At 45.1% G+C, this 27421-nt stretch overlaps 1 protein-coding gene across 1 annotated transcript in view; it reads right to left on the minus strand.

Moving 5' to 3' along the window:
- Positions 1-1253: 1253 nt before the first annotated feature.
- Positions 1254-27421, minus strand: part of LOC148474671 (fatty-acid amide hydrolase 1-like) — a 47501-nt gene continuing 21333 nt past the window's right edge. Inside the window, exons 6-15 of the mRNA XM_088458289.1 lie at positions 26397-26521; positions 26028-26153; positions 24246-24340; positions 16729-16828; positions 13607-13650; positions 11774-11932; positions 9322-9376; positions 4871-4979; positions 2407-2552; positions 1254-1379 (exon numbers count right to left, since the gene is read on the minus strand). Coding sequence (XP_088314415.1) covers positions 1254-1379; positions 2407-2552; positions 4871-4979; positions 9322-9376; positions 11774-11932; positions 13607-13650; positions 16729-16828; positions 24246-24340; positions 26028-26153; positions 26397-26521 — 1085 coding nt within the window. The remainder of the gene's footprint in view (positions 1380-2406; positions 2553-4870; positions 4980-9321; positions 9377-11773; positions 11933-13606; positions 13651-16728; positions 16829-24245; positions 24341-26027; positions 26154-26396; positions 26522-27421) is intronic.

Genomic DNA, 27421 nt, shown 5'->3' on the forward strand with positions numbered 1-27421 from the left:
AGCGAAAATCCAACGCAAGGGATGCTGCCTCTTAACAGTCAGTGCTGGAAACAATGGATAAGGTCCCAAATCCAATTTGGTATTCCAATGCAGGGTAGGTGTCAATGTCCAAAATATTAGGTGCCGTTAGTGTATTTTGTATGTATATTAAATTGTGTACATTTTCATTATCAATGCTGCTTTCCACTTGTTTCTATTACCTGTGTATAGTGACTGCATGATATCAGTCTTACCTGTGTATAGTGACTGTATGATATCAGTCTTACCTGTGTATAGTGACTGTATGATATCAGTCTTACCTGTGTATAGTGACTGTATGATATCAGTCTTACCTGTGTATAGTGACTGTATGATATCAGTCTTACCTGTGTGACTAATATCAGCCCCTGTCCCTTTTACTGTGCCGGAAGGATCACTCAGGTGAGGTGACCAAGCAGTTATTGTTCTTTCCTTCTGCCCCTCTGGTGGCTGGTCACAGCCCTTAAGCAATGAACCCAAATCAGCTGTCAATCTTCACTTATATTAAATATGTGATTCCCAAAATTTCTGTCTGATTTCAAAACTTGTCACATGGTATCCACATGGTGTATTTCTGTAAGCTTCCGTTATTATTTATTATTATTATTATTATTATTATTAGTAGTATTATTATTATGTTAGTATATTCTACAGAGAGTAAACAAGAATCGGATTGTTTCCAGCATCCAGGATCCAAATACAGACTCTGTGCTGGAATATTTCCACACAAAGAACGTTGCAATGTCAGAAAGATTTCAAATACAATGGAGTGAATATGTGTTTAACAAACGTAAATATGTTTATTATAGCTGAACATTCATAGTTATATTACACACGATACAGATGAAAATAACTGCTTTGCTATAAGAATCCTCATTGCTCAGTCTACCTATGGCTGTCACTTGCTGTCCCTGAAGAGGATCAGTCAACGACTAGTAACCCTCTACAGATAACAGAGTAATAAAGAGTAGCGATATAGGTTTCTCTAATGAAATAACAACTAATAATATATGTTTATAGTAGGGATGTGCAGGCTCGGATAGGTTCGAGTTTGGACAAAAGTCCAGGAATGATGATGTTCGTCCATGTAAGATGATGTTTTGCCTCTTTCTGAGTTCCGTTTTTTTGGAGGGAAAAATCCAAACTCCACGTGCAAACTCGAACCTATCCGAGCCTGCACATCCCTAGTTTATAGTCATCTCTAATGAGTTGCCCAAGAGCCAAGCAGGGGCTTATCACCTCTTTTGGTGATGGCCGCTAAGGGTCTCGACTTCTTTCATGAGACGCAGGCAGAGCTCATCCTGGTGGGTAAGCGCCACACACTGAACAGACAGCGGTAGACCCACCCCTCCTTCCACAGCCTGCAGAGATAGTGATAGAGAAGCAGTTACACAGAGTAAACAGTAGGGGGAGGAAGAGAGACATGGCACATAACCACTGAGCCCCAGCAATGTTTAGACACCTGTCCAGGCTTTGGGCCTGATTCAGAGCCGGACGCAATTAGCGCTCGCTCATTCAGAAAAAGGGGGTGGCTATTCAAATGAACCGTTCGCTCCTTGCGGTCTGTTGACGCCTCCATGTCTGAACGAGCGAACAAAACATGCGTACGTTTATTTGAAAAATACGCCCCCTGGCCACTCGCATCATACGTCATGTCCGCTATTTATTAGATTAATCGAGTACATCGAACAGCGTATAAACTGCTCGCTATTCTTGTGGTTGGTTTTTCCTACCACAATTTTGCGAGCAGTTCTGGCTATAAAATAACCCAGTGACGTGGTCAATGACGCTGCAGTTTAAATTATGCACACCCATAAAACGCCCGCTTTGACCTTTAAGCACGCCTGCGTTCTGATCTCCACTCCCCGTTTTCAAGCACCTTCCCCTGTTACCACCCACATACGCCTCATTCTGTCAATCAAAATAGCAGGCCTTCGATATAGAGCGAACAAACGATTTTCGGCCGCACTGACTGGTTCGCGCATGCGTATTAAAAACCGTACGCATGCGCAGATGGGCGAACATCGCTCGGAACGAGCGTACTGCCGCTTACGAGCTGCTCTGAATCAGGCCCTTTGTACTCATATATATAAATAAACACAATCCTGGAGATTAGACACTTTATAACAATAGTATTATGGGCTCTATTTAATACAATCCGCATTTTGAATGCAGATTGTAGTGTGATATTACCGACTGAATTCATATTGCGAATTCAGGAAATATCACAGGGAATTTTACTAATTCTACTCCAATTGCCCTTTAGTAACTTTGGGTGAAACTAAAATAATGTGAAAAGGGTGTGAAAATAATGATAATAAATAGAGCCCTATGAGAGATAGCACAAATAAACCTCACCTATATCTTAAAAACCACTATAATAATTACCTTCTTATACAGTTTGTCCCAGGGATCATTACAGTAACCTTTGTAATTTTTTAGCTCTTCCTCGTCCTCCGCAGTGACGGAACCAACAGGAACGACTCCAGCCGGATAATTTAATATATTGTACAGCATTGTGCAGGCAATGGAAGCTGAGAGACATAAGAGAGATTGGTGACTTATGTAAGCTTCTAAGTGGCGCCCTCTTATCGCTTTGTCTAATACCCAAACCCAAACTTATAGCTGTATTGCTTCATAATTGAACAGCGCTGTGGACTATGCTGGTGCTATTTACATACATGTTAATAATAATAATAAATCATTTAGGAAGGCTTTTGTGACATCATGTGCCTAACCCTAATCCTCCCCCAAGTGCCTAACCTTAACCCCTAACCCTCCCCCTAACCCCGCTACTCACCTTCAGAATGCCGGTGGTCGGGATTCCAGCGCCAGGACCTTGACCGGTGTCGGCATGCCGGCACTGGTATTTTAAGCACCGGCATCCCCTTCGCTAGGATATTAACTATATCCCCTGTGAGCTTCACATCATACGTCTTATTTTGTCACTGTTGCACACTAATTGCCATTGTGTACAAAATGAGGTTACAGTATTACTGAGCACTTCTCCTTTGTATAAGACCAATGCTCTGTATATGTACTGTCCCCAAACACCTGCTCATTACAGACCAATCACTCAGTGCCAGAGCCGTAACTAGACTTTTTGGTGCCCTGTGCCAGAAAGAGCATTGGCGCCCCCTCATTTTTCAAATAGGGACATAATGAACCCAAAAAAGGGCCATGGCTTCATGGGGAAGGGCCAGGGAAGTGATAGAAGAGGCCAGGAGATGCTGGGGATGAAATAAGAGGAAGCTACAAGCAAGAATGATAATAAACAGAAATTTGACAGGCCCAAACAGTGCCCTCTGACCTGTGGTGCCCTGTGCCATGGCACAAGCCACACTACCTTAGTTACAGCCCTGCTCAGTGTATTTTGATGTGTGCTTCTATACGTAACGTTTTGTAGTATAAATCATAAATGAGGATGGATCTTTGATCAGTGTCTGTGGCTTGTGGTATACTGTATTTGTGTCTTGGATTTGATCCCCATAATTATGGTGCTTAAAACTATTCCATATACCAAAGTTTCACAAACTCCACCATTTACAGTCCAGGTTTTATGGATAGCCATACCGAAATCCAGATGGTTAAATCGAATTGACTGAGGTACTAATTAAGTCATCTGTGCTCAAGTATGGATATTCTTTAAAACCTGGACTGTAATGGCAGAGTTTGGGAACCACTGCCATATACTTCTGGTATATGAAGCTCTGTGAGTATGACTATATGGGGCATATTTGGCTGGTTGCCTATGGGTATACTGACCATACGGGGCACATTAGATTGATGGAATACAATGCTCTATGGGTATACTGGCCATTAGAGGCACATTAGGTTGGTGGCATACAAAGCTCTATGGGTATACTGGCCATACGGGACACATTAGGTTGGTGGCATACAAAGATATATATCGGTATAGTGGCCATACAGGGCACATTAGGTTGCTGGAATACAAAGCTCTATGGGTATACTGGCCATTAGAGGCACATTAGGTTGGTAACATACAAAGATCTATATCGGTATAGTGGCTATACAGGGCACATTAGGTTGATGGAATAGAAAGCTCTATGGGTATACTGGCCATAAGGGGCACATTAGGTTGTTGGCATACAAAGCTCTATGGGTATACTGGCCATATGGGGCACATTAGGTTGGTGACATACAAAGCTCTATGAGTATACTGGCCACAAGGGGCACATTAGGTTGGTGGCATACAAAGCTCTATGGGTATACTGGCCATAAGAGGCACATTAGGTTGGTGACATACAAAGCTCTATGGGTATACTGGCCATATGGGGCACATTAGATTGGTGGCATACAAAGCTCTATGGGTATACTGGCCATATGGAAGTAAGTTAGACAATTGAGTCTGATAATTCTTTTGTCATGAACATTGAATATATATTTTTTCTCTGTACTGAAATAAATATATCCTTATGTACCATAGCGCACATGCTGAGATCTCCCTTTTATTCTGCAATAAGAACTTCTTATATCTTACATGAAGTACACCAGTTATATCATTATCATTACATTATGCACATTCTATATCTCATGTTGTTGTATTGGCTGCTAATAATTAGTGAGTGTTGCATGTGCCACTGTCATTATACACTGCAGGACCCCATCGGGGGACCTAAGGTGGTCCTACTGTAGTGAGAGGGGGTGCAGCTACAAGGACCCGACAGCTGAGAATGGTTTTCTATTAAACCTAAGCCACACCATTTCCAGCGGACAAAATGTACAAAAGGGCTCGTAATAAATGTTGCTGTGGGGCCCATAAATCTCCAGTTACACCCTGTATAATAATATATATAAATTAGTGACGAAACACTGTGACTTATAGAAATACCGTAAAGTCTCCCCGGATAACCGATGTTGAAGGCCGGGCCCAACATGGGACATAGGACCACATCTAGATTCAGCTTTCTCCACTCAGTGAGGAATTCTGTCTGGTATTCCTAAAAGAAAAGACTTATCATAAGAGCTGACAATCACAGACAGACCTCCGAGAACAGACTGGGGTACATGAATTATAGGTATTTAATATGTGAATAAAATTTAACAGTGTCATTAAAGAGACATTACTGAGAAATTATTTGAAATTAGAATTACATATATTAATTAAATATGAACACACTTGCCACATATACCATGTTTACCAGATATATATCCAATCCTCTCCTATTTACATCTCTGACCTTATCTCCGTGCACACTCCTGCCCGGGTTGGGTACGGGATGCCAGTGGTCAGAGTCCCGACACTTTCCTCCCGACAGGGTTAGGATACCGACACCTGTCAGTCGGTATCCTAACGCTTCCCCTAACCCTCCCTCCCCTATGCCTAAACTTAACCTCCCTCCTAGTGCCTAAACCTAACCTCCCTCTCCCTGCACCCTAAACCTCCCCCTAGTGTCTATCCCTAACCCCTAACTCTCCTCCTAACAGGATTCTGACAGGTGTCTGGATTACGGCGCCGGTATTCTAATTGCCGGGATATTGACTGTATCCCCTCCCGCCCATCCACTTCGCTCCACAAATTAATGCTCACCAACTAATTACTTCATCCCACTCCCTCCTGCAAGATTTTGCCCGTGCTGCTCCCTACCACTGGAACTCTCTTGCTCTCCCTTTCCCTATCAGACTCCACATCTCTACAAAGTTTAAAACAGGCTCTCAAGACCCACTCCTTTATCAAAGCTTTCCAGCTCTTATCCTAACCTACCTTCCATGCTCCTTACTCACTGTCTCTCCCCTCTGTGTCACCCCCATCTGTCTCCCACTCCCCTTTAGATTGTAAGCTCTAACGAGCAGGACCCTCTTCCTTCATGTGCTTCTCCTTTTCTCACTTATACAATCATCTCTTCCCCATGCCCAACAATGGCACCAAATGTTCTGTACTGTAATTATTTTTTTCTTGTTTTGTTCATACTGTTTCTGTTTGCGTACTCTGTAAGGCCCTAATGAACCCTTGTGGGCGTCCTGTGGATCCTAAGGACTTTGAAGAAATAGGTATACTTCTGAAGAAGCTGGATATCGATTTACCAACGAAACGCGTTAAGCCTCTCCACCATCTATATCCATTCATCTTGGACACTTTGACACATTTTCCTGCTTTTGGGACATTTGCATCAACTCCACAGGATAACAGCTACAAGTGGATCCCACCCAGTCTATACTCTGTGATAATACCAACAGGATTTGGACACATGATAATTTCTTTGGACTGAGATTAAGGATACGCCACCTGGTAAATATTTGCTGTACCTAATTACACGGAACCAACAATTGTCCCACAGCTAGTGTCTTTATCGAATATGGATTAACCAGCCTCCCCTAATAGCGATTACATATGACTACAACTATTTTTAATACAGCACTTATTTTGTGCATTTTATTATTTTCCATATAACAAATTTTATTATATTGTAATGTATTAAATGCGATATTAATTGACTACACATCCGTATCTGAGTTTTTATATACAACAACTATATATAGCGCTGGTATCAACTATTTGTATATTTGAAGAAATATAGTTAACAAAGATAAGTCTACCATAACTAAATTTCTTCTTCAGGGTCCATAGGTGATCCACAGGGATACCATGGGGATGTCCCATAGCAGTTTCCCCTAAGGCCAGGGACGCTCTTGAGCAGAAAGGAGAAGGTGTAGAACCTGAGAAAGGTGTGGACGGAAGACCACGTGGCTGCCTTGCACAATTGTTCAGCAGAAGCGCTTATGATGGCCATACAAATTTGCCATACAATACAGAATCTGATTTCCTAAAGGAAATAGTACGATCCACATAGATCCGAAAAGCACGAACCACATCCAAGGAGGCTTCACCTGCAGAAATATCCGAGGACTGGAAGGCCTGAACCACAATCTATTAATTCAAATGGAATCGGGATACCACTTTAGGGAGGTTACCAGCCCTGGTACAGAAGACAGCTCTGTCTGGATGAAAGATCAAGAATGGGGAGTGACAGGAGAGCGTTGTCAAATTATATACCCTGCTCACAGAGGAGATAGCGAAGAGAAAGAGCATCTTCACTGTCAGCCATTTGAGGTCTACTGAGTCCAGAGGTTCAAACGGAGGAGCCTGTACAGCCCGGAGAACCAAGGACAAATCCCACGGAGCCACCGGATGGACAAAAAGGAGGTTGAAGGCGGAGAGCACCTTGAAAGACTGTTCTAACATTAGACAGGGGAGTGATCCTTCACTGGAACCAGATTGACAGAGCAGAAACTTGAACTCTAAGGAAGGCCAGATGGAGGTCGAGGTCTAACCCCGCCTGGAGAAAGGCAAGCCCCCGGGAGACCCTAAAAAGTATATGGTCCCCCTGGGCTCTTAAAGGGATCTCTCAAGAGTCATGCCGTGAAAGACAGATGAGGTAGGTATGGGTACAGGCAAGGACTCTGCTAGTAGATCCTGCCATAGAGGCAGTGGGAATGGAGTGTCTATGGAGAGACTTCGTAGGTCGATGAACCAATGTCGCCTGGGCAAGGCTGGGGCTATTAGTATCACCATCCCGACTTCTTGCTTGAACTTTCGGAGAACTCTCAGGAGGAGAGAGATTGGAGGAAAGAGGTATGCAAGATTTAAGTCCCACCTCACTGCCAGAGCATCCACGAAGGCAGCTGAGGGATCTCTGGTCCTGGACCCATACCTGAGGACCTTGTGGTTGTGACGTGAAGCCATCAGGTCTATGTCTGGCAGGCCCCATTGTCCACCAGGAGTTGAAAGCCATCCAGATTTAGAGCCCACTCTCTGGCGTGTATGTCCTGATGGCAGTCCGCTTCCCAGTTGAGCACTCTGGGGATGAACACTGTTGAGATTGCCGGGAGATGACATTCGGCCCAGACCAGAATGTGTGCTTCTTCCCGCATGGCTGCCCGACTTTGCGTGCTTTCCTGATGGTTGAGGTAGGCTACCACAGTCAAGTTTTATACTGAATTTAGACCGGCCTGTCCCGAAGCAGATCTTGTGCCAGAGAGAGCGCTCTGTACACTGTTTGCCCCTCCAGAATGTTTATGGGCAGGCGACTTTCCTCGGTTGTCCACCATCCCTGAAAGGTATGATGACCGATTACCACATCCCATCCGCGAAGGCTGGCATCTGTAATGAGAAGTCCCCAATTTGGAATCTAGAAGGGGCGACTCTTGTCCGGATTGGACGTCTGTAGCCACCATGAGAGGGAAAACCGAACCTCTGGAGAGATGAGGATCATCTGGGAGCAGATCAGATGATACTGTCCGTTCCACCGGGAGAGAATCAATTGTTGAAGGGGCCTGGAACTGGGCATATTCTACCATATCAAAGGAGATACCATGGACCCCAGGACCTGCATTGCTAAGTAAATGGATACCCCCTGATTGTAGAGCAAGTTGCGCAAGTGTAGTATAAAAAGTTTGTCCGCTGGCAGAACAATCCTCTGTATTCGAGAATCCAGGAGTGCCCAAAGATGTACAATCCGCTATGTCGGAGATAGGTAGGACTTTATCCAATTGATGAGCCAGCCGTGTGTTTGCAGGCAGTCAACGGTCAGGTGGAGATGTCGTTGTAACACAACTGGTGAATGTGCCAAGATTAAGTGGTCATCTAGGTATGGCAGGATTCTGATTCCATGGCACCTGAGGTGGGCCACCATAACTTCCATTATTATGGTAAATAACTGAGGGGCTGTTGACAGACCAAAGGGCAGCACCCGAAACTGGTAATGTTGCTGCAGAACATCAAACTGTAGGAACTGCTGGTGGGTTGGAGTAATAGGTACATGCAGATATGCATCCTGAATGTCCAGAGAAACCATGAAATCCCCAGGCTCCAATGCCAGGACAATTTATCACACATTTTCCATGTGGAACTTGGGTACTCGGATAAATCTGTTGAGGGGATGGAGATTCAGAATAGGCTGGTGAGACGCATTCGGCTTCTGAATCAAAAAGAGAGTGGAATAAAAACCTAGTTCCTCGTTGAGCCGAAGGAACCGGTATTTTCACACATGAACGCAGCAGGGAGTGAATAGCTTCCTGGAGGGCCAGGGCCTTGATAGGGTCTGATGGGGGACATGTGCAAAAAAAATAGCTGTGGAGGACACCTGAGGAAGGTGAGGGCGTACTCCTGAGAGATCACTTCTCGGACCCAAGCATCTGTTGTTGCTTAATGCCAAGATCAGACGGAGAGTTTGTCGTCAAACTTGGAACCTGGACGTCTGGCCAACCAAGACTGCTTGGATCGCGGCTTAGTAGTCTTGTGAGAACTAGACTGCCTGGGAAAGGACTGCTCACTTGCCTTACCATGAGGGCTAAAGAACAGAGAAGAGGACAGCCTAGGCTTAGGGACAGCTTCTTCCTAAATATGGGAGATGTAGGTCAGTTTTACCCTGGTAGGGTCTTATGGCAGGCTCTCTTCCAGTGCCTCTGCCCATCCTTCGATAGCCTTAGCCACACAGGCCACGGCCATACTGTAGCTGGCCTGCTGATAGCGCCAGAAAGCAAGCAGACTGACTTGAGACAAGTAAAAGCAGAGTAGAACTTCTGACAAAGCGTGCCACATGCGAATCAACAGTAGGAGGGATTTCTGACTTAGCACACTCACTATTAGGGAGAGGGTAAAAATACACTAGTCTTTTTGGGACCTGGAACCGTTGCCAGGAGTACCCCAAGCTTCCCCCATGAGCTCAGTTTGCTGTTCTGATAGAGGGAATTCAGCCTTAACCACCTTTTGACGTTTAAACATCTGGGTTTTTGGCTTAGGGGCCGGCTCATCATCCTCTACATTCAGGATCGATATAACTGCACTCACTAAAGGAGGGACATCCACTGTTGAATGACAGTTCTCCTTGCCCGAGGGAGACCCAGAGAGAGAACCCTGTGCATCATTTGCCTCCACAGATGATGCATTAGAATCCGAAAGCGGGGTGGACTGAGAGGATGATACAGTCCACCTAAGTGTTTTAGTGGCTGTCTGTCCGCCTTTTGCTGATAGGCGGCAGACGATTGAGCCATATTCTGCACTGAGTGGACATAAACATCCATCCAAGGAGGATGCATAGGGGTTACTGACATAGTAGGCTGTAATAGCTGTGGGTACCCCATGGTGGAAGGCAGCATGAGGGCTGATAAGAGGTCCACTAGCTGCGTCATAACCTATGATAAGGAGGACACCAAAGGTGGCTCCTGGACAGGGGCTGGTACGGTGGACTGAGGAGGTGGTACATAACAAATAACTCACAGACCATTCTGCATGAAATCCTAAGGGGACAAGCCCGCTGAATAGGATCTGCAAGTAACCAGCACAGGGGCCTCAGGCTCCTGTTTACCCTTAGAAGACATAGTAATAACCAGCTAGCAGCACACAATCAGTGTATGACTAGTAATGCAGAGTGACACATTTCACAAATACAAGTAAATGTGAAGTAATAATGAACCCCTACACGCCTGGTAGTTGAGGGTTTAAATAAGAGCAGCAGGGATAGATATAACTGACGGAACGTTTTAAGACAGTATAATGCACATAAATAAATCTACTTATAATGGGCACTAAATCAACTACTCAAGCCTCAAAGGGCTGGCAGAGTTATAAAGGAAGACTGGACCCAAATCTCCTGAGACCTGTAGCTTCAGAATTAATGGCTGCTGAGTGTCTCCTATAGGCAGGGCCGGATTAAAGGGGGGGCGACAGGGACGATCGTCCCTGGGCCCCCACACCTGAAGGGCCCCCACACCCAGCCATCGGGGTTAAAGTGAACCAGAGGAGACGGAACCAGTTCCGCCTCCTCCGGACACCTAACCCCGGTGCCGCACGGAGACACCAAACGCCCGCTGAGATTGTAACCAGCAGGCGCCCGGCTCCCTCCCCGCAGCGGCAGCCAGAGCCGGTGACTAGAGCTCACACGTGAGTTCCGGCTCAGGCAGTGAACTATGGGAGAGACGTCATGCGTCTCTCTCATAGTGCAGAGGAGCAGTGCCAGCCGAGCGGATCAGAAGGCAGCGGGAGCGGGGCTTAAGGTAAGTATGATTTTATTTTTTTCTCTTTTTAGCGCAAGCGGCTTTTCCACTGCTGTGGGGGACATTACTCGGGGGGGGGGACTACTGGGGGCATTACTACAGGGGACATTACTCGGGGGGGGACATTACTACTGTGGGCATTACTCGGGGGGGGATTGCTACTGGGGGCAATACTCTGGGGGCATTACTACTGGGGGCAATACTCGAGGGGGACATTACTACAGGGGACATTACTCGGGGGGGACATTACTACAGGGGACATTACTACTGGTGCCACTACCACAGGGGGCATTACTACTGGTGCTACTACCACAGGGGGCACAACTACAGGGGTATTACTACTGAGGGCATTACTATTGGTCACACACAGGAGGCATGACTACTGGGGGCACAAATACAGGGGTATTACTACTGGGGGTATAACTACAGGGGGCATTACTATTGGGAACACTACTACTGTGGGTATAACTACAGGGGGCATTGCATAGGGGGCACTGCATAAGGGGCAACACTCCTGGGGGCACTACTACTGGGTGCACTGCATAAAGGGCACGTAATGGGGGCCCCCACATGTTTGTTGCCCAGGGGCCCCCACAGACCTTAATCCGGCCCTGCCTATAGGGAAGAGGGTGAGGAGGAGGAACAGCTCAGAAGCGGGAAATCTCAAAGTGAGGGATCGTGCTCTGGGCTGGGGTAGAGGATGCCGGGGGAGAGCCTACCTCCCCGCTGCTACACCAACCGCCGGGTGCCGCTGGCCTCTTCATGGTCCCCGATGCCAGCTTTTAACTGCACCTTTGGTCTAGAGGGGGAGCGGATGAAGCAGTCACCCCACTGCAGCGTCCTCTGGCAGATCTCCACCGCCGGAGGTAAGGACGTGATATCACCATCACTCTTTTTTCTTCAGAAACACAAAAGGACTATTTCATTTTGTTGTGGTTTTACGTTTTGATATTACTTCACATATGGTCTTTTATGTTTGTGTTTAAATTTCATATTGTATTCCACAGAGTGGATCATCTCTAGAAAAGGAAAAACCTCCATATCAACGACCTCCACGATTTAAGTATAATTTTATCTGTATCGCCTTAGATCTTTTTTCCCATTGCTTTTTAATTCTCCCCCTGTAAGTGCCTAAACCTACCCCCCCTCCCCGCTCCCTAAACCTAACCCTCCCGGGGGGGTGACTAGCCCTAACCTACCCCTGGGGTTGCCTAACCCTAAACCAACCTTCCCCTAGCCTGACCCTAACCCTCCCAGGGGGGTGTCTAATCCTAAATCCCCCCCAGGAGTCCCTAACATAACCCCCTCCCTGCGCCCGGCTTACCTTCGTTCGGTGTGCCAGGCGTCAGGATCCCAACGTAGGGATAATGATAGGCGGCAGGATTTTGACGCCTATCATTAGTCCCTTGGCGGGATATGACAGTCGGGAAGCCGGCGGTCGGCATTTCGCCCGCCGGCTTCCTGACTACATGCATTTTAGACTGGTCTTAAAAATATCCGCATGTTTACACCATGTATTCTCCAATTCTTTTACTGTGTAAGCCCCAACCACAATGGTCAGTAGACAATTCCTCATACCACCCAACATTTGCAAGGGTCGCACGTAAATTTGGGGGCCTTGTCATACGTCACGCCCCCAATCTTAATCATGCTGGGGGCCTCCTTCCACCGCTGCTCTGCTATTTCTTCCATAGCTGTATCCATAGATTTATCACTCCCTCTGTATCATACATGCCTACTCTCCCGGAAGTCGTGGGAGGCTCACGATTTTTCGGGTAACTCCCCGCACACCCCGTAGAGTAGGCACTTCTCCTGCATTCCTGCCCACTTCCTAGTGAAGTAGGCAGAATGGGGGAGAATTTCTAGAGCAAACGTGGATTCCCGTGTAGGGGGCGAGGCTTAATGACGCTATTCTGCAATAATCAAGTAATTTGGTCCCGCCCCTATTTAAATTTGCACCAAGGACACAGAGTGTGAGCGGGTGGGAATTTATGTGGAATAATCCACCAGGGTAATATATCTATGTAGAGAAAAGTGATTGGACACTGACAGGACATAGATAAACAATATTTTATTGACGTCAGTACTTTGTAGGTCCACCACGTGCAGTGATTACTGCAGACACCCTTCTTGGCAAACTGTCTGTCCACAAGTTACTGGATAACAGCAGGGGGTATGTTTTGCCATTCCGCCTTACGTACACTGACCAACTGTGACACTGAAGAAGGTCGAGTCAGCCTAGAACGCACCCATCGTTCTAATTCGTCCCAGAGGTTCTCACTGGGGTTAAGATCTGGAGTCAGAGGTGGCCAGTACATCCAGGTTACCACATTTTCTGTATACTAGTCCAGCGTCACCCTGGAAACATGGCAGGTGGCATTGTCATCCTGATAAAAACATTCATTGCTTCTGTAGAACTGCCACAATGAACATCTTTATACTTCTCAGAGTTAATGTGACCATGCACGGACCCATGCTAAACCAGCTACAATGCAGAGGTGTCCAATCACTTTTGTCTACATAGTGTACATTGTATATGAGAGATAATCTGGAAGAGCACACAGGGTCTTACCTTGCACCAACACTGGAATTTAGAAACCTGGAAATCCTCGGATACTGGAAATATTTAAAATAAGATTTACGTACAGGGAAAAAATATCAGCATCACTATAAATTTTAAAATATTTTATCTTCAAGTTAATATTAGATGCCGCATTGCAACACTGAGTTCTATGTACTATACAGATGGTTCAGGATCTGCTCTGAATGCTGAAGTTTTATAATCAGTGGCTATGTAGCTAACCAACAGCGGCCAAATATCTGGAGACGGAACCAGTTACGCCTCCTCCGGCCCACCTCAGCCCAGCGCCGCAGGTAGGCTCCATTTGCTGGGCGCCCACTGATATTCTGTTACCAGCGGGCACCCAGATCTTTCCCCACAACAACACTGGCAGGTGGAGGCTGGAGCTCACTCCAGAGCTCCGGCTTCCAGCTCCTGAAGTGTGCACTATGGGCGAGATGTCATGAGGTCTCTCCCATAGTTCCGAGGAGCAGCCTGTTGAACGGCCGGGGATTCAGGTGCGGTTCTTATGGTAAGTATTGTGTTGGGGGTTTTTTGTGTGTAAGCAGCATTACTACTGGGGGCATTACTATTGGTATCACTACTACAGGGAGCATTACTATTGTGGGAACTACTACAGGGGGCATTATTATTGATGGCATTACTATTGGGTGCATTACTATTGCAGGCATTAATATTGGGGGCACTACTACAGGGGGCATTACAGCTAGGGGCATTATTATTTGGGAATTACTATTGGGGGTACTACTACAGAGAACATTACTACTGGGAGGCATTACTACTGGGGGCATTACTACTGGGGGCACTACTACATGGGGCACTGCATAGGGGGCACTGCATAGGGGGCACTGTATAAGGGGCACTACCACTATGGACACTGCATAAGGGCCACTGCCACTACTGGGGGCACTGCATAAGGGGCACCACTACTGCGGGAACTGCATAAGGGGCACTACTACTGTCGGCATTATGTGTATTAGGGGCACTACTACTGTGGGTTTTGTGTATACGGGACATTACTTTGGGTTAAAAAGTTAAAATGCCCATTGGTCACAACTTAATGTACCTGCTGCTTACACACCGCTAATTTCTTCTCATGGACTCAAGGTCTAAGGATTACTATTGGGGCTAGGAAACCCATGTCAGGGGCATTATCAAAGTGTCACTTAGGATTTTAGCGAGTATTAAGTGAAGCAATAAAACATAACATATTCACTTATGTAACCATTGTGTAAACCATTGTGTCTGCCGGAGCAATGACAGATTTTCGGAATGATGCTGTAGAGTGAGAAAGTTACTAATCAGTGTTAGGGCACCTGGGCGCACTTACCAAACACAGGGACAGGGGTTGGGGGACAGGAGCAGTCTGTTTCTTTACAGTAGTATTCAGGTTATGGGCTTTTGCTAGATATGTTATATATTCTCATATAGAAAAATCATTTATTAATTAGTGGGATAAAAGTATAGCTACAATATGGGGCCTGTTTATTTATTATCAGGTTTTAGACCCAATAATTAGAAAATGATTATTGCCAATAAGGAATGATGTACCGCATGCATGTATTTAAATGCACTCGCAGGAATCTGTCCTTGCTGATTGTAAAAGTAAAGTGACCACTAATGTGACCACTTTGCTTTCAGTTTTCGGGACGTTAGTTACCAGGGCCAAGCTCTGGAATGAATTGCTCGTTTCCGCATTATTTAAGGAGAAATTTGATTGATGAATAGAGTTCTAAGGAACCTATTCATCATCACTTAATTTTTACAAAAGTTGTAAAAATTAAGTTATTGGGCCATTCATTAAGGAGGTAAAGCAGCGGAATGGCCCGCTGTCCCCATACACTAGTAACACAGATATCTCCTACTTACCTTCCTCTGGCGGAATGGCCCGCTGTCCCCATACACTAGTAACACAGATATCTCCTACTTACCTTCCTCTGGCGGAATGGCCCGCTGTCCCCATACACTAGTATCACAGATATCTCCTACTTACCTTCCTTTGGCGGAATGGCCCGCTGTCCCCATATACTAGTATCACATATATCTCCTGCTTGCCGTCCTCTGCCGGAATGGCCCACTGTCCCCATATACTAGTATCACAGATATATCCTGCTTACCTTCCTCTGGCAGAATGGCCCGCTGTCCCCATACACTAGTAACACAGATATCTCCTACTTACCTTCCTCTGGCGGAATGGCCCGCTGTCCCCATACACTAGTATAACAGATATCTCCTGCTTACCTTCCTTTGGCGGAATGGCCCGCTGTCCCCATATACTAGTATCACATATATCTCCTGCTTGCCGTCCTCTGCCGGAATGGCCCGCTGTCCCCATACACTAGTATCACAGATATCTCCTGCTTACCTTCCTTTGGCGGAATGGCCCGCTGTCCCCATACACTAGTATCACAGATATCTCCTGCTTACCTTCCTTTGGCGGAATGGCCCGCTGTCCCCATACACTAGTATCACAGATATCTCCTGCTTAAATTCCTTTGGCGGAATGACCCGCTGTCCCCATACACTAGTATCACAGATATCTCCTGCTTATCTTCCTCTCGCGGAGTGGCCCGCTGTCCCATACACTAGTATCACAGATATCTCCTGCTTAAATTCCTTTGGCGGAATGGCCCGCTATCCCCATACACTAGTATCACAGATATCTCCTGCGCGGAATGGCCCGCTGTCCCCATACACTAGTATGGGGACAGAATTCATCAAACACCATAAATACAATATTTTCAGAGCTTGATTGCTGGAGCATTCGCCATCTTCCGTATGGGAAGGAGTCCTGGGTCGTGAAAAGGGATCCTTTCGGATGTCGGAGCTCTTGTGTGCATGCGTGACCTCCTCCGAGAGGAGCAATGAAAGTGTTCGGGAAGACAGCTGATTTGATGAATTCCTCCGGCGCTCTCGTCGAGAAGAAACGTTAACTATCGAAGTCCGTTCGGACAATGATAATTAACATATTGAATAGACCAATTAGTTTATAATTATGTTGTGTTTTTTTCATTTTTGTTTATATTGAAATTGTCCGTGTTAAATTTAATTAAGTTCACAAATTTACTTACAGTAAGAATTGTTTTTTTTTTTTGTTTTTCGTATCTACATACTATCGGCCGGAAAATGAAGCCCAGGATCCTCTTCACCACGTCGGGCATCTTACAGAGTTGTGCGCATTCCCCCAGGTTGGGGTCTATGAAGTTGTTCTTACTAATAGAAATAAAATACAAGGTGGTTATATAAAGTGGCCCCATTTATTCACTACCCCTGAAATGCATGAGTTTTCCGAACATTCCAGGAGAGTGGGCAACTTACGGACAAAGGTTTTTAGTTTCCCCTGCCTATACATACTATGCCAGGTTATCAGCCCCCGCCATCTTTATTAGCCCCCCTGCATTTCCTGATCACAGAGGTCATGGCATCAGAGACTGCCCCACAAACGCTGGCCAGGATTTTATTATGGATCCGTTAGAGTGCTGCCTCATGTGCACAGCACTCTAGAGCTTCAGCAGTCCCACAGCTGAACATTTAGTTCCCTGCTGACTATAGGCCGCATAGGGGAGCAAGGCCAGAAAGCATCACAGGTGGCCACATGGTGCCTGCAGACAGTTGAGGCCCCCCGTTGATAGTTACACCGATTGTCATAAGATATTCTTTAAGAGCTCTGCTAGGGGGGAGATGCTGAGCAAAGATCCTTATGCACATCAACTCATCGTAACATAAAGGGATTCTCTCCCGCTTTCCTAAGTGCCCTCCAGTCTGCTTACTGCAATGTTATCTATATATAACTAGAGAATTATCCTCATCCCTGTGCTCTGATCCATTGGAGATTCCATTCCACAGCTGGCAATATTCTCATATTATTGGCTCTGTCTGAGGTAAAAAAAACACCAAATAAATAAAAAATACTTAATTTCTATATATACTGTATATTGTTAGAGGTGTCCAGCATGGAATCTGGTATCCAGAACATTAGGTAAATCCAGAAAAAGTTCCTGTGACTGAGGACAAATTATGTGATAATTAGGGATGCAATCGGGAAGCCGGCTGACATTAAACTGACAGCTGGCTCCCGACTGTCATATCCCGGCGAGGGTGAAATTCCCGGCGTCTAGATGTATACGCTGCTCATTTCCCCGATGCCGGGAGACCGGCGTCCGGCATCCCGATTGAAGGGATGCTGGGCGCCGCGAGCGGACAGCCGTGGGGGGGAAGGGTTAGGTTTAGTGCACCCGGGCGGGACTTAGGGTTAGGCACCCCCCCATGAGGGTTAGGGTCAGGCTAGGGGGAGGGAGGGTTAGGCACCCCCCCGGGGGACTTAAGTTTAGGCAGTGGGGAAGGGCTGGTTAGGGTTAGGCACTTACGGGAGGATTAGGGTTAGGCACTTGGGGGGAGGTTAGGGTTAGGCACCCCTAAGGAGAGATCCTGTCAAGGTGTATGACTTCCCCTTATTCCCTTGTAGAGCAGTGCTCCTCACAGTGACTGTAGGAAGATGTGATAATTAATCCTGTCAAGGTGTATAACTTCCCCTTATTCCCTTGTGTAGCAGTGCTCCTCACAGTGACTGTAGGTGGATGTGATCATTAGTCATATCTGGGTGTACAACTTCCTCTCATTCCCTTGTATAGCAGTGCTCCTCACAGTGACTGTAGGAAGATGTGATCATTAGTCCTGTCTGGGTGTACAACTTCCCCTCATTCCCTTGTAGAGCAGTGCTCCTCACAGTGACTGTAAGAAGATGTGATAATTGATCCTGTCAAGGTGTATGACTTCCCCTTATTCCCTTGTAGAGCAGTGCTCCTCACAGTGATTGTAGGAAGATGTGATCATTGGTCATGGCTGTGTTTATGACTTTCCTCTCATATTTTTATGTTTTCTCTTGGTTTTTCCATACTTTTGTCATATTATAATTATAAATATGACAAAACCCTTTTTATTTTTTCTGTTCTTTTTCACTTCAATATGAAAAGGGGGTCTATTTACTAAGCTTTGTTAGGAGATAAAGTGAACGGTACCTTACCACCGTTCACTTTGGCCCGTAATCAATTTGAGCCGAGCTACGGCCCGGACTTAACGCTGCCTTCGCCTGTTTTGTAGGCGTTAAAGTATCGCGCGCGTGCCCGCGTATCCCCATATTCAATTTGAAAGTAGGCGAAAATGGGACCTGGCGATACTTGGATCGGCGTTAAAAAAACTGGAATTTTCGGGAAATAATCCTAGGACCCCCCCAAAAGATGTCCAGACATGGGGGATCACTATGGGTACCCCCGTTTTTGACTGCAAAAGAAAAATCGGGTTTTAAATAGCCGCTGCAGGTGTTTTTTTTCTTGACTTTGAAGAAGTGATGCAGAAGAGCACTTAGCTATTTTTTTTCGTTTTTAAAAATGGTCCCATCAAATTTGGGGTACATGAAAATGGGTACTAGCATATTTTTAAGTCCCAAAACGCATTTTTATAAATTCTGCAAAAATGCACCTGCCACGGCTATTTGAAACCCCGACTTCCTTCAGGAGTTAAAAATGGGGGTACCCATAGTGATCCCCCATGTCTACACATGTTTGGGCGATTCACACCACGTAGGAACTGTCAGTAGCCGGAGCCAATCAGCGGCCGCTCTACAGTCAGTGCAGCCGCTGATTGGCTCTCGGGAAGTGCCAGCTCCATGCATGTTCCGTCAGCTGGCATTCGGGAGCTATCAGTATGTGTGGCAACACACATACTGATAGCTGTTGTGTGGGTCGTGTAAACTCGTTTTTTTGTTTTGCTAAGTTCCTGGATTACTGCGGAGACCGGCGCCAGAATATAGGTGAGTATGAATTTTTGCAGACCCATTCATTGAGGACAATCTACTGGACAAGGGGACAGACACATCTGGTATAGGTAAGTATGTGTGAATGGGTAGGTGTGTGTAATAAAGTTATACTGTCACGGTGTGTGTGTTTTGTCTTTTTTTAACTATTTATTTTACAGTGAAGTTACAGGTGCCGCATGTCTGCTGGCACTTGTTGTTCCTCAAGTGCAAAATGGCAGGCATGCTGTCACTTGTAGTTCCACTGTAAAACACAATAGTTTTACATTATTTGCCCCCCCCATTACATCCATACCCACCAAACCAGAGGTATGGGGAAGAGCCCCAGGCTTCAGCGTAAGCCTGTGGTGCTCGGGAAGGGGGGACCCAGAGATCACCGGCTTGCGCTGACCGATTTGGGATGCTAATGCTTTGGACCTGGAGCCCCGGTGATTGGGTCTCCTGGCTGTGGCATTACACCCCAGTCGGTTGGGTCTGGTGCAGGTCTTAACTATAGGGGGATCCCCACGTTTTTTTTCCAACTATATTTAAAACCAGAACTGGTCCCTGCAGCCTTGGGTTGGTTTCTAAAATACGGTGGAACCATACACAATTTGTTCCCCATATTTTTAGAAACCACCACTGCCTGGCAAGCCTGGGGCTGGTTTGGCTTTTGGGGGGGAACCTTATGCAATTTTTTTTGTAAATTTTTACCCCGTTTTTTTACAGGTTAAACAAAAGGGGAATTTTCAGGAAATATTCTAGGGAACCCCCTAAAGATGTGCAGATATGGGGGATCACTATGGGTACCCCCATTTTTAACTCCTGAAGGAAGTCGGGGTTTCTAATAGCCGCAGCAGGTGCATAAATGCGGCTTTGAATAAGGTGATGCAGAAGAGCATTTAGAAGTTTTTTTAGGGCAAAACAACTATGCCCATCAAATTTGGGGTACTTGAAAATGGGGTTCAGCATATTTTAAACTTGCTAAAGTGACTTAAACAAATCGTGAAAAATCCACCTGGCGCAAACACCTGCAATCAAAAAACACATGGGGCATACTTGGGGACCCCCCCAGAGTCAAGTTCTCTAGTTTTTAAGTTTGTGCCCCAACTTTTTTTTTTTCGCCCCCTTTTTCAAAGTAAATTTTTGGGGTGTCCTTAAGTTTTGTTTTTTTTACACAGATTACCTTTGGGGGACTGACTGAAGGCTGCACGGCGTTTCTCGAAACGTTGCACCCCAAAACCCCAATTCTGCACTTTTTACCGCCTGTCATTCATAGGCGATACTTTACCGCCTAGGCGGAAAGTCTTTGAAGTTGAATACGGGGTAAAACCAAAACAGGCGATAATGACGTCATCATCAGTAAATTACTGCGGATCCGGACTTAACGCCTCAAATTGAATACGGCCCTTTATCTCCTAACAAAGCTTAGTAAATAAACCCCTATATAACACAGAGCAGCATTTTCATGTACCATACCCTGACAGTGATTGTTACCAGCCAATTGTGCAGACATCACATAAATGTACTTCATACACAGTCTAATTAATGTTCGCATTTCACTTTTTCAGATAATTGCTGACTACAATACTTAAATACCTGTACATGGCTTAACTGTGTATAGTGTGCATGTTCTCTTCATGTTTGCATGGTTATCTCCCACAGGCCACAAACATACTGAAAGGTTAATTGGATTCCTTCTAAATTAACACTAGTCTCCATGTGTGTATGTTAGGGAATTTAGGGGGAGATGTTTCAAGCCGCAGAGTGGGATAAAGTTACGCAACGCAACCGGTCAGCTCCTGTCATTTATCTAGTGCAGCATTTGAAATGTTAGATGCTGATTGGTTGCATTGGGCAATTACACCACTTTATCTACAGTGGTGCTTGGAAGTTTGTGAACCCTTCAATATTTTCTATATTTCTACTGAAATTTGGCCTAAAGCTACCTCAGATTTTCACACAAGTCCTAAAACTAGATAAAGACTAAAGCAAATAAGGCAAATAAATTAAACATGCTAATTTTTAAATTTTTTTGAGGACAATGATCCAATATCACAGTTGCAAAAGTATGTGAACCTTTAAGCTTAGCAGACAGGGCCGCCTTCAGATATCATGGGGCCTGGGACGGGCCAAATAGGCAGAGCCCCCCCAGCCCCCATTATACAGAGCCTCACCCTTCCCCGAGTAATCTCCCTCCCTCCTCACAACGAGGGCCCCGGGGCCTTCCCACCCACTACTTTTTCCCTGTTAAATTTACATTTACTGACAGGCGCCACCTGCGCCCAGTACTATATCCTCTCCCTACCTCTCCAACCGCCCGCTGCTGTTGCAGTGTTTATGGATGCTCCCGTCTGCTCGATTGTGTTATTGGTTAGCAGCACAGAGCAGGCTGGGAGCATCCACTCTGCCTGCCTCCAACAGCCAGCCACATACATAGCAGCAGCGACGGGCGTTTGGAAAGATAGTGAGAGGGTATATTGTAGTAGTGGGCACGGGCGGCCGCGGACCACCAGCCGAGCCTGTCAGTGAACGTAAGTTTAGCAGGGTGGAAATAGTGGACAGGCGGTAGGAGGAGCGGTCGGGCCCCCAGAGTATCCGGGCCCGGGACTCCAGGCCCGGCCGTCCCCCTTGATGGCGGCCCTGTTAGCAGATACTGTATTTGAAGGTGAAATTAGAGTCAGGTATTTTCAATCTATTGGATGGCAATCAGGTGTGAGTGGACAACTTATCTTTTTAAAAGAACAGGGATCTATCAAAATCTGATGATCACAACACATGTTTGTGGAAGTGTATCAGGCCATGAACATAGGAGATTTCTAAGGACCTCAGAAGAAGAGTTGTTGATGTTCATCAGGCTGGAAAATGTTACAAAACTATCTCTAAAGATTTTGGACTCCATCAATCAACAGTCAGACAGATTGTGTACAAATGGAGAAAATTCCAGATCATTATTACCCTCCCCAGGAGTGGTCGGCCAAAAAAGATCACACCAAGAGCAAAGCCTCAAATAGTTTCCAAGGTCACAAAGGAACCCATTGTAACCTCTAAACAACTGAAGGCCTTTCTCACGATGGGCTAATGTCAATGTTCATGAGTCCACCATCAGGAGGACACTGAACAACAATGGTATGCATGGCTGAAAAATCAAAAAAAATGAACATTGCTGCCCATCTGCAATTTGCTAAAGATCACCTGGACAAGCCTGAAAACTATAGGAACAATGGCCCTCATTCAGAGCCACTCGCTATTTGCGGTCATTCGTTCTAAAACAAGGGGTGGCTATTCAAATGATCCGTTCGCAAATTGCAGTCTGTTCACACCTCTAAGTCTGAACGAACGAGCAAAACATACGCTCGTTTATTTGTTAAAAACGCCCCCTGGCCGCTCGCACCATACGTCATGTCCGCTATTTATTAGATTAATCGAGTACATCGTACAGCGTATGAACTGCTCGCTATTCTTGTGGTTGGTTTTTTCAACCACTATTTTGCGAGCAGTTCTGAGTTAAAAAAAACCAAGTGACGTGGTCAATGACGCTGCTGTATTAATTATGCACACCCTTAAAACGCCCGTTTTGACCTTTAAGCACGTCTGCGTTCTGATCTCCACTCCCCGTTTACAAGCACCTTCCCCTGTTACCACCCACATATGCCTCATTCTGTCACTCAAAATAGCAGGCACTCGCTATATAGCGTACAAACGATTTTCAGCCGCACTGACTGGTTCGCGCATGCGTACTAAAAACCGTACGCATGCTCAGATGTGCGAACATCGCTCGGAACGAGCGTACGGCCGCTAGCGAGCGGCTCTGAATGAGGGCCAATGTTTTGTGGACAGATGAGTCCAAAATAGAGCTTTTTGGTTTAAATGAGAAGCATTATGTTTGGAGAAAGGAGAACACTGCATTCCAGCATAAAAACCTCATACCATCTGTGAAACACGGTGGTGGTGGTGTTATCATGGTTCGGGCCTGTTTTGCTGCATCTGGCCCAGGACGACTTGTCATCATTGATGAGACAATGTATTCTGAATTATACCAGAATATTCTAAGGAAAATGTCAGGACATCTGTCCATGAGCTGCATCTCAATAGAACGTGGGTCATGCAGCAAGACAACGTCCCAAAGAACACAAGTCATTCACCAAAAAATGGTTAAAGAAGAATACATTTTAAGTTTTGGAATGGTCAAGTCAAAATCCTGACCTTAATCCAATCGAAACGTTGTGGAAAGACCTGAAGCGAACAGTTCATGGGAGGAAACCCACCAACATAACAGAGTTGAAGCTGTTTTGTACGGGGAAATGGGGTAAAATTCCTCCAAACCGATGTTCAGGACTAATCAACAAGTATCGGAAACATTTAGAAGCAGTTATTGCTGCACAAGGGGGGTCACACCAGATACTGAAAGCAAAGGTTCACATACTGTTGGCACTCACAGATATGTGATATTGGATAATGTTCCTCAATGAACAAATGAGCACGTCTATTTTTTTGTCTCATTTGTTTGATTTGCTTCTCTTTCTCTACTTTTAGGACTAGTGTGAAAATCTGAGGTAGTTTTAGGCCAAATTTCAGCATAAATATAGAAAATTCTGAAGGGTTCACAAACTTTAAAACACCACTGTATCTCCAAGGCTTGGTACATCCCCCTTTAGACTGTAAGCTACAACAGGGCAGGGACTGATATGAAACCCAAATATTCTCTGTACAGTGCTGAGTAAATTGGTGGTGTTATATAAATAAATGATTATTCTTCCAGGGTGCTATGTTTAAATGTATTTACCCCTCACCCTAATATCCAGCTTTCACTACTTGTACTCAGCACATGCCACTTACAACTTATCTGCTACGGTTTTCCCTTTGTCTCCAAGAAACGCCTTCCAGAGCAGCTCATATGCATAACCCACTCGTGGAGGCCTGAACAAGATGAGCTGAAAAGAAAAATTTAATTTTAATAATTTTATATAATCTAAAATTGGTGAAATATAAGTAATGTAAGCAGTAAATGTAGAAGTGAAGAGGAAATTGTTGTTGGAATACTACAACAATTCTAGTCTTAACATTGCTTAAGTAGTTACACTGGAGGTACTGCAGGTGGTGCTGTTACCAACATGTTACTAGATGGTCTTTCAGTCTAGTGCAAATCGACTCCATGTTAGTTACTAGTTATGCTGTGTCTGTATGGTGAGAAACCGGCACTGTTCATACTACAGTTTTGCTTCATAAACCTTCTATGTTTGTTTGATGACTGATCAAAGAAGCAAGGTTATAGGACCAGGCACCATGCATCCCAGTCACCATACCTGGCACGAGAATACTGCAAAGGGCATGTGGGATGCACTACAGAAGCTGCATGAATGATCCAGTTTAAACAGAAAATTATTCCTAAGAAAACTTTACCAAATGAGACTTGGCAAAGCAAAGGACACTCAGAAGCATGTAAATGCAATACAGGAGACAGTCTATAGGTGAGGATAGAAAGTGCAATAATGTAGTACAGGTTGAGTCTCCCATATCCAAATATTCTGAAATACGGAATATTACGAAATATTGAATTTGTTTCACATGACTGAGATATTGAAACCTATACTTTTTGATGGTTCAATGTACACAAAGTATGTTTAAGGCACAACATTATTACAATTATTGTATAAAATTACCTTCAGGCTTTGTGTATAAGGTATATATAAAACATAAATTAATTTTACATATGTTCACAAACTTTGTTTGAGCCACAAAATTATTGAAAATATTGTATAAAACTACCTGCAGGCTGTGTGTATAAGGTGTATATAAAACATAAATGAGGTCTGTTTAGATTTGGGTCTCATTCCCAAGATATTTCATTATGGTATGCAATTATTCCAAAATACGGAATATTCTAGTAAGGACATTTATGTGCTTACCTGTTAAATCCTTTTCTTCAATTCCATAGGACACAGGCTTTACGCTTGGTATAGGTTGGTGAGTAGGAGTCTAGGCACCAAATAGTTAAAACTCTTTACCCATGAGCCCCTGCTCCCTCACCCCCATGACCCTCTCCCAGCCACAGGCAACTCAGTTAAGTTAACATGCCTAAAGCAAGAAGGAGGAGAAGGAAGAACGAGTCACATACAGGTCCAAAAAATCTCCTTTTCTTCTTTCTCCATAGGGGACACAGGCTTTACCCTGGGATATCCCAAAGGTAATCTCCTAAGGGAGGGAATGCTCCTGAGCTGCACTGAGAACTCTTCTCACAAAAGTCCCAACAGAAGAGGCGAAGGTATCAAAGGAATAGAACTTCACAAAGGTATGGGCAGAGGACCACTTGACAGTTTACAAAGTTGCTTCGCAGAGGCACCATGTCGAACTGCCCAAAAATATATATATATAGTAAATACTGCTAGTGCATGCATGATAATGTACCAGATTAAGAACAGCTATGCATTATAGAAAATACATCATAGTCCTGTGAATTATAACATATGTATAATGTATAATTCAAGTTCACAGCTTGGAACCTGATCCCTAGAGGAGAGATTGGCCCCCAGGCAGTAGGGCCTACCAGGGGTTTGCTCTGTGGGCCAGTCTTAACCTTGACATGTACCAGAAAGGGCCCCATCTGTGTGCTCCTCTCACCTTGTGTCCAGCATCCTCTAGAAGATGTTTGGTTTCTAGAAGAACTCGTCTCATACCGGGGTTCGCCTGGAAATATCCGTCCTCTTCATAATATCCAATTCGGAGAGGTTTGGTAGAGGAGTAAATCTATAGAACAAAGATCAGCGAGATGAGGGTGTGTCGTAGTGTTGGTCACTAAGTGAATTATAAATTCTGTACTAAGCTCCCGAAAGATATACCCCGTTTTCTGCTGTAAACATGATATTATTATGGTTTTCTGTGGAAATCGGTATAAATCTCACTCCTCCCATGGGAACATCAGAGTTAGGGAGCCCTTCCCCTATCCCCATACACTCCTCACCTATTATATATGTGTGTGTGTCTCATTACCTCCTCATTGAAATGAAGGGGTGGCAAATTTGGGTCCAGGCGAAAAAACTCATCACACCATAGAGCCCTCATGGAAAGTACCAAAGCGTCCACATCTCTCGCCATAGGTCCTGTGCATAGTGACACTGAAATAACAGATACATAATAAATGTTCACCCTTTTTACACTCCATCGCAGTCTGGGCAATAGGAGATACCAAAAAAACGTCCAACCCCAATATAATGTATTACTATCTGTGCAACAGACATGCAACAAATGCGTACCTCTTATATCCTATTACTATCATAGAAATAACACACATGCAACACATGTACACAGTACCTGTTACATCCTATTACTGTCATAGATATAACACACACATTGTACAAATATGCACCCTCTCTTACACGTTTTTAATGTCACCATTGACTCCCATTAAAAGTGTACCTCTCTTGTACCCCATTACCCTCACTGAAGTAACAGACATATAATACTCTGTGCTGTGTACCGGTATCTCAGATTACAGCACAAAGGAGCAGCTGACTGGGGTCACAGAGCATGAGCCCAGCGATCAGCTGACAGGAGTCCCGAAGGAGCTCACTGATCACCAGCCCCTGGTGCAGGTGAGTGTTATTTATTTATTTTATTCTGATTATTTTTCTATGTAATCAGCCTGTGGTCTATCAGACACACATGGCTGATTACAGAAGCCTGCTCCAGGCCCTGCTTTTCCTGTCAGCAGGCAGGGAAGGCTGAGCTGGAGATGGGAAAATGGGGGAAAAGCCTGCATAACGCCATCTCTAAATAGCGTTATTATAGCAGGACTCCATCCCCTGCATCTTTTCACAATTTCTTTTAGTAATCTGAAACAGATCACATTTTCCCTTCCAGGTATGGGTAAGGCGATATGCCTACTAAAACAGTGCAAATTTAAGGGCCGTGGAGTAGTTTTTATGAAAACTGCTCCAAAAGCTCTTTAATACATTTAAGTTATACTAAAATCAGTGCTCGAAGTGGGAATTTAGAGGTGGGGGTATGGAAATTTG

The sequence above is a fragment of the Taudactylus pleione genome, unplaced genomic scaffold (assembly GCF_031769625.1).
Source record: "Taudactylus pleione unplaced genomic scaffold, aTauple2 ptg000824l, whole genome shotgun sequence".
NCBI classification, from domain to species: domain Eukaryota; kingdom Metazoa; phylum Chordata; class Amphibia; order Anura; family Myobatrachidae; genus Taudactylus; species Taudactylus pleione.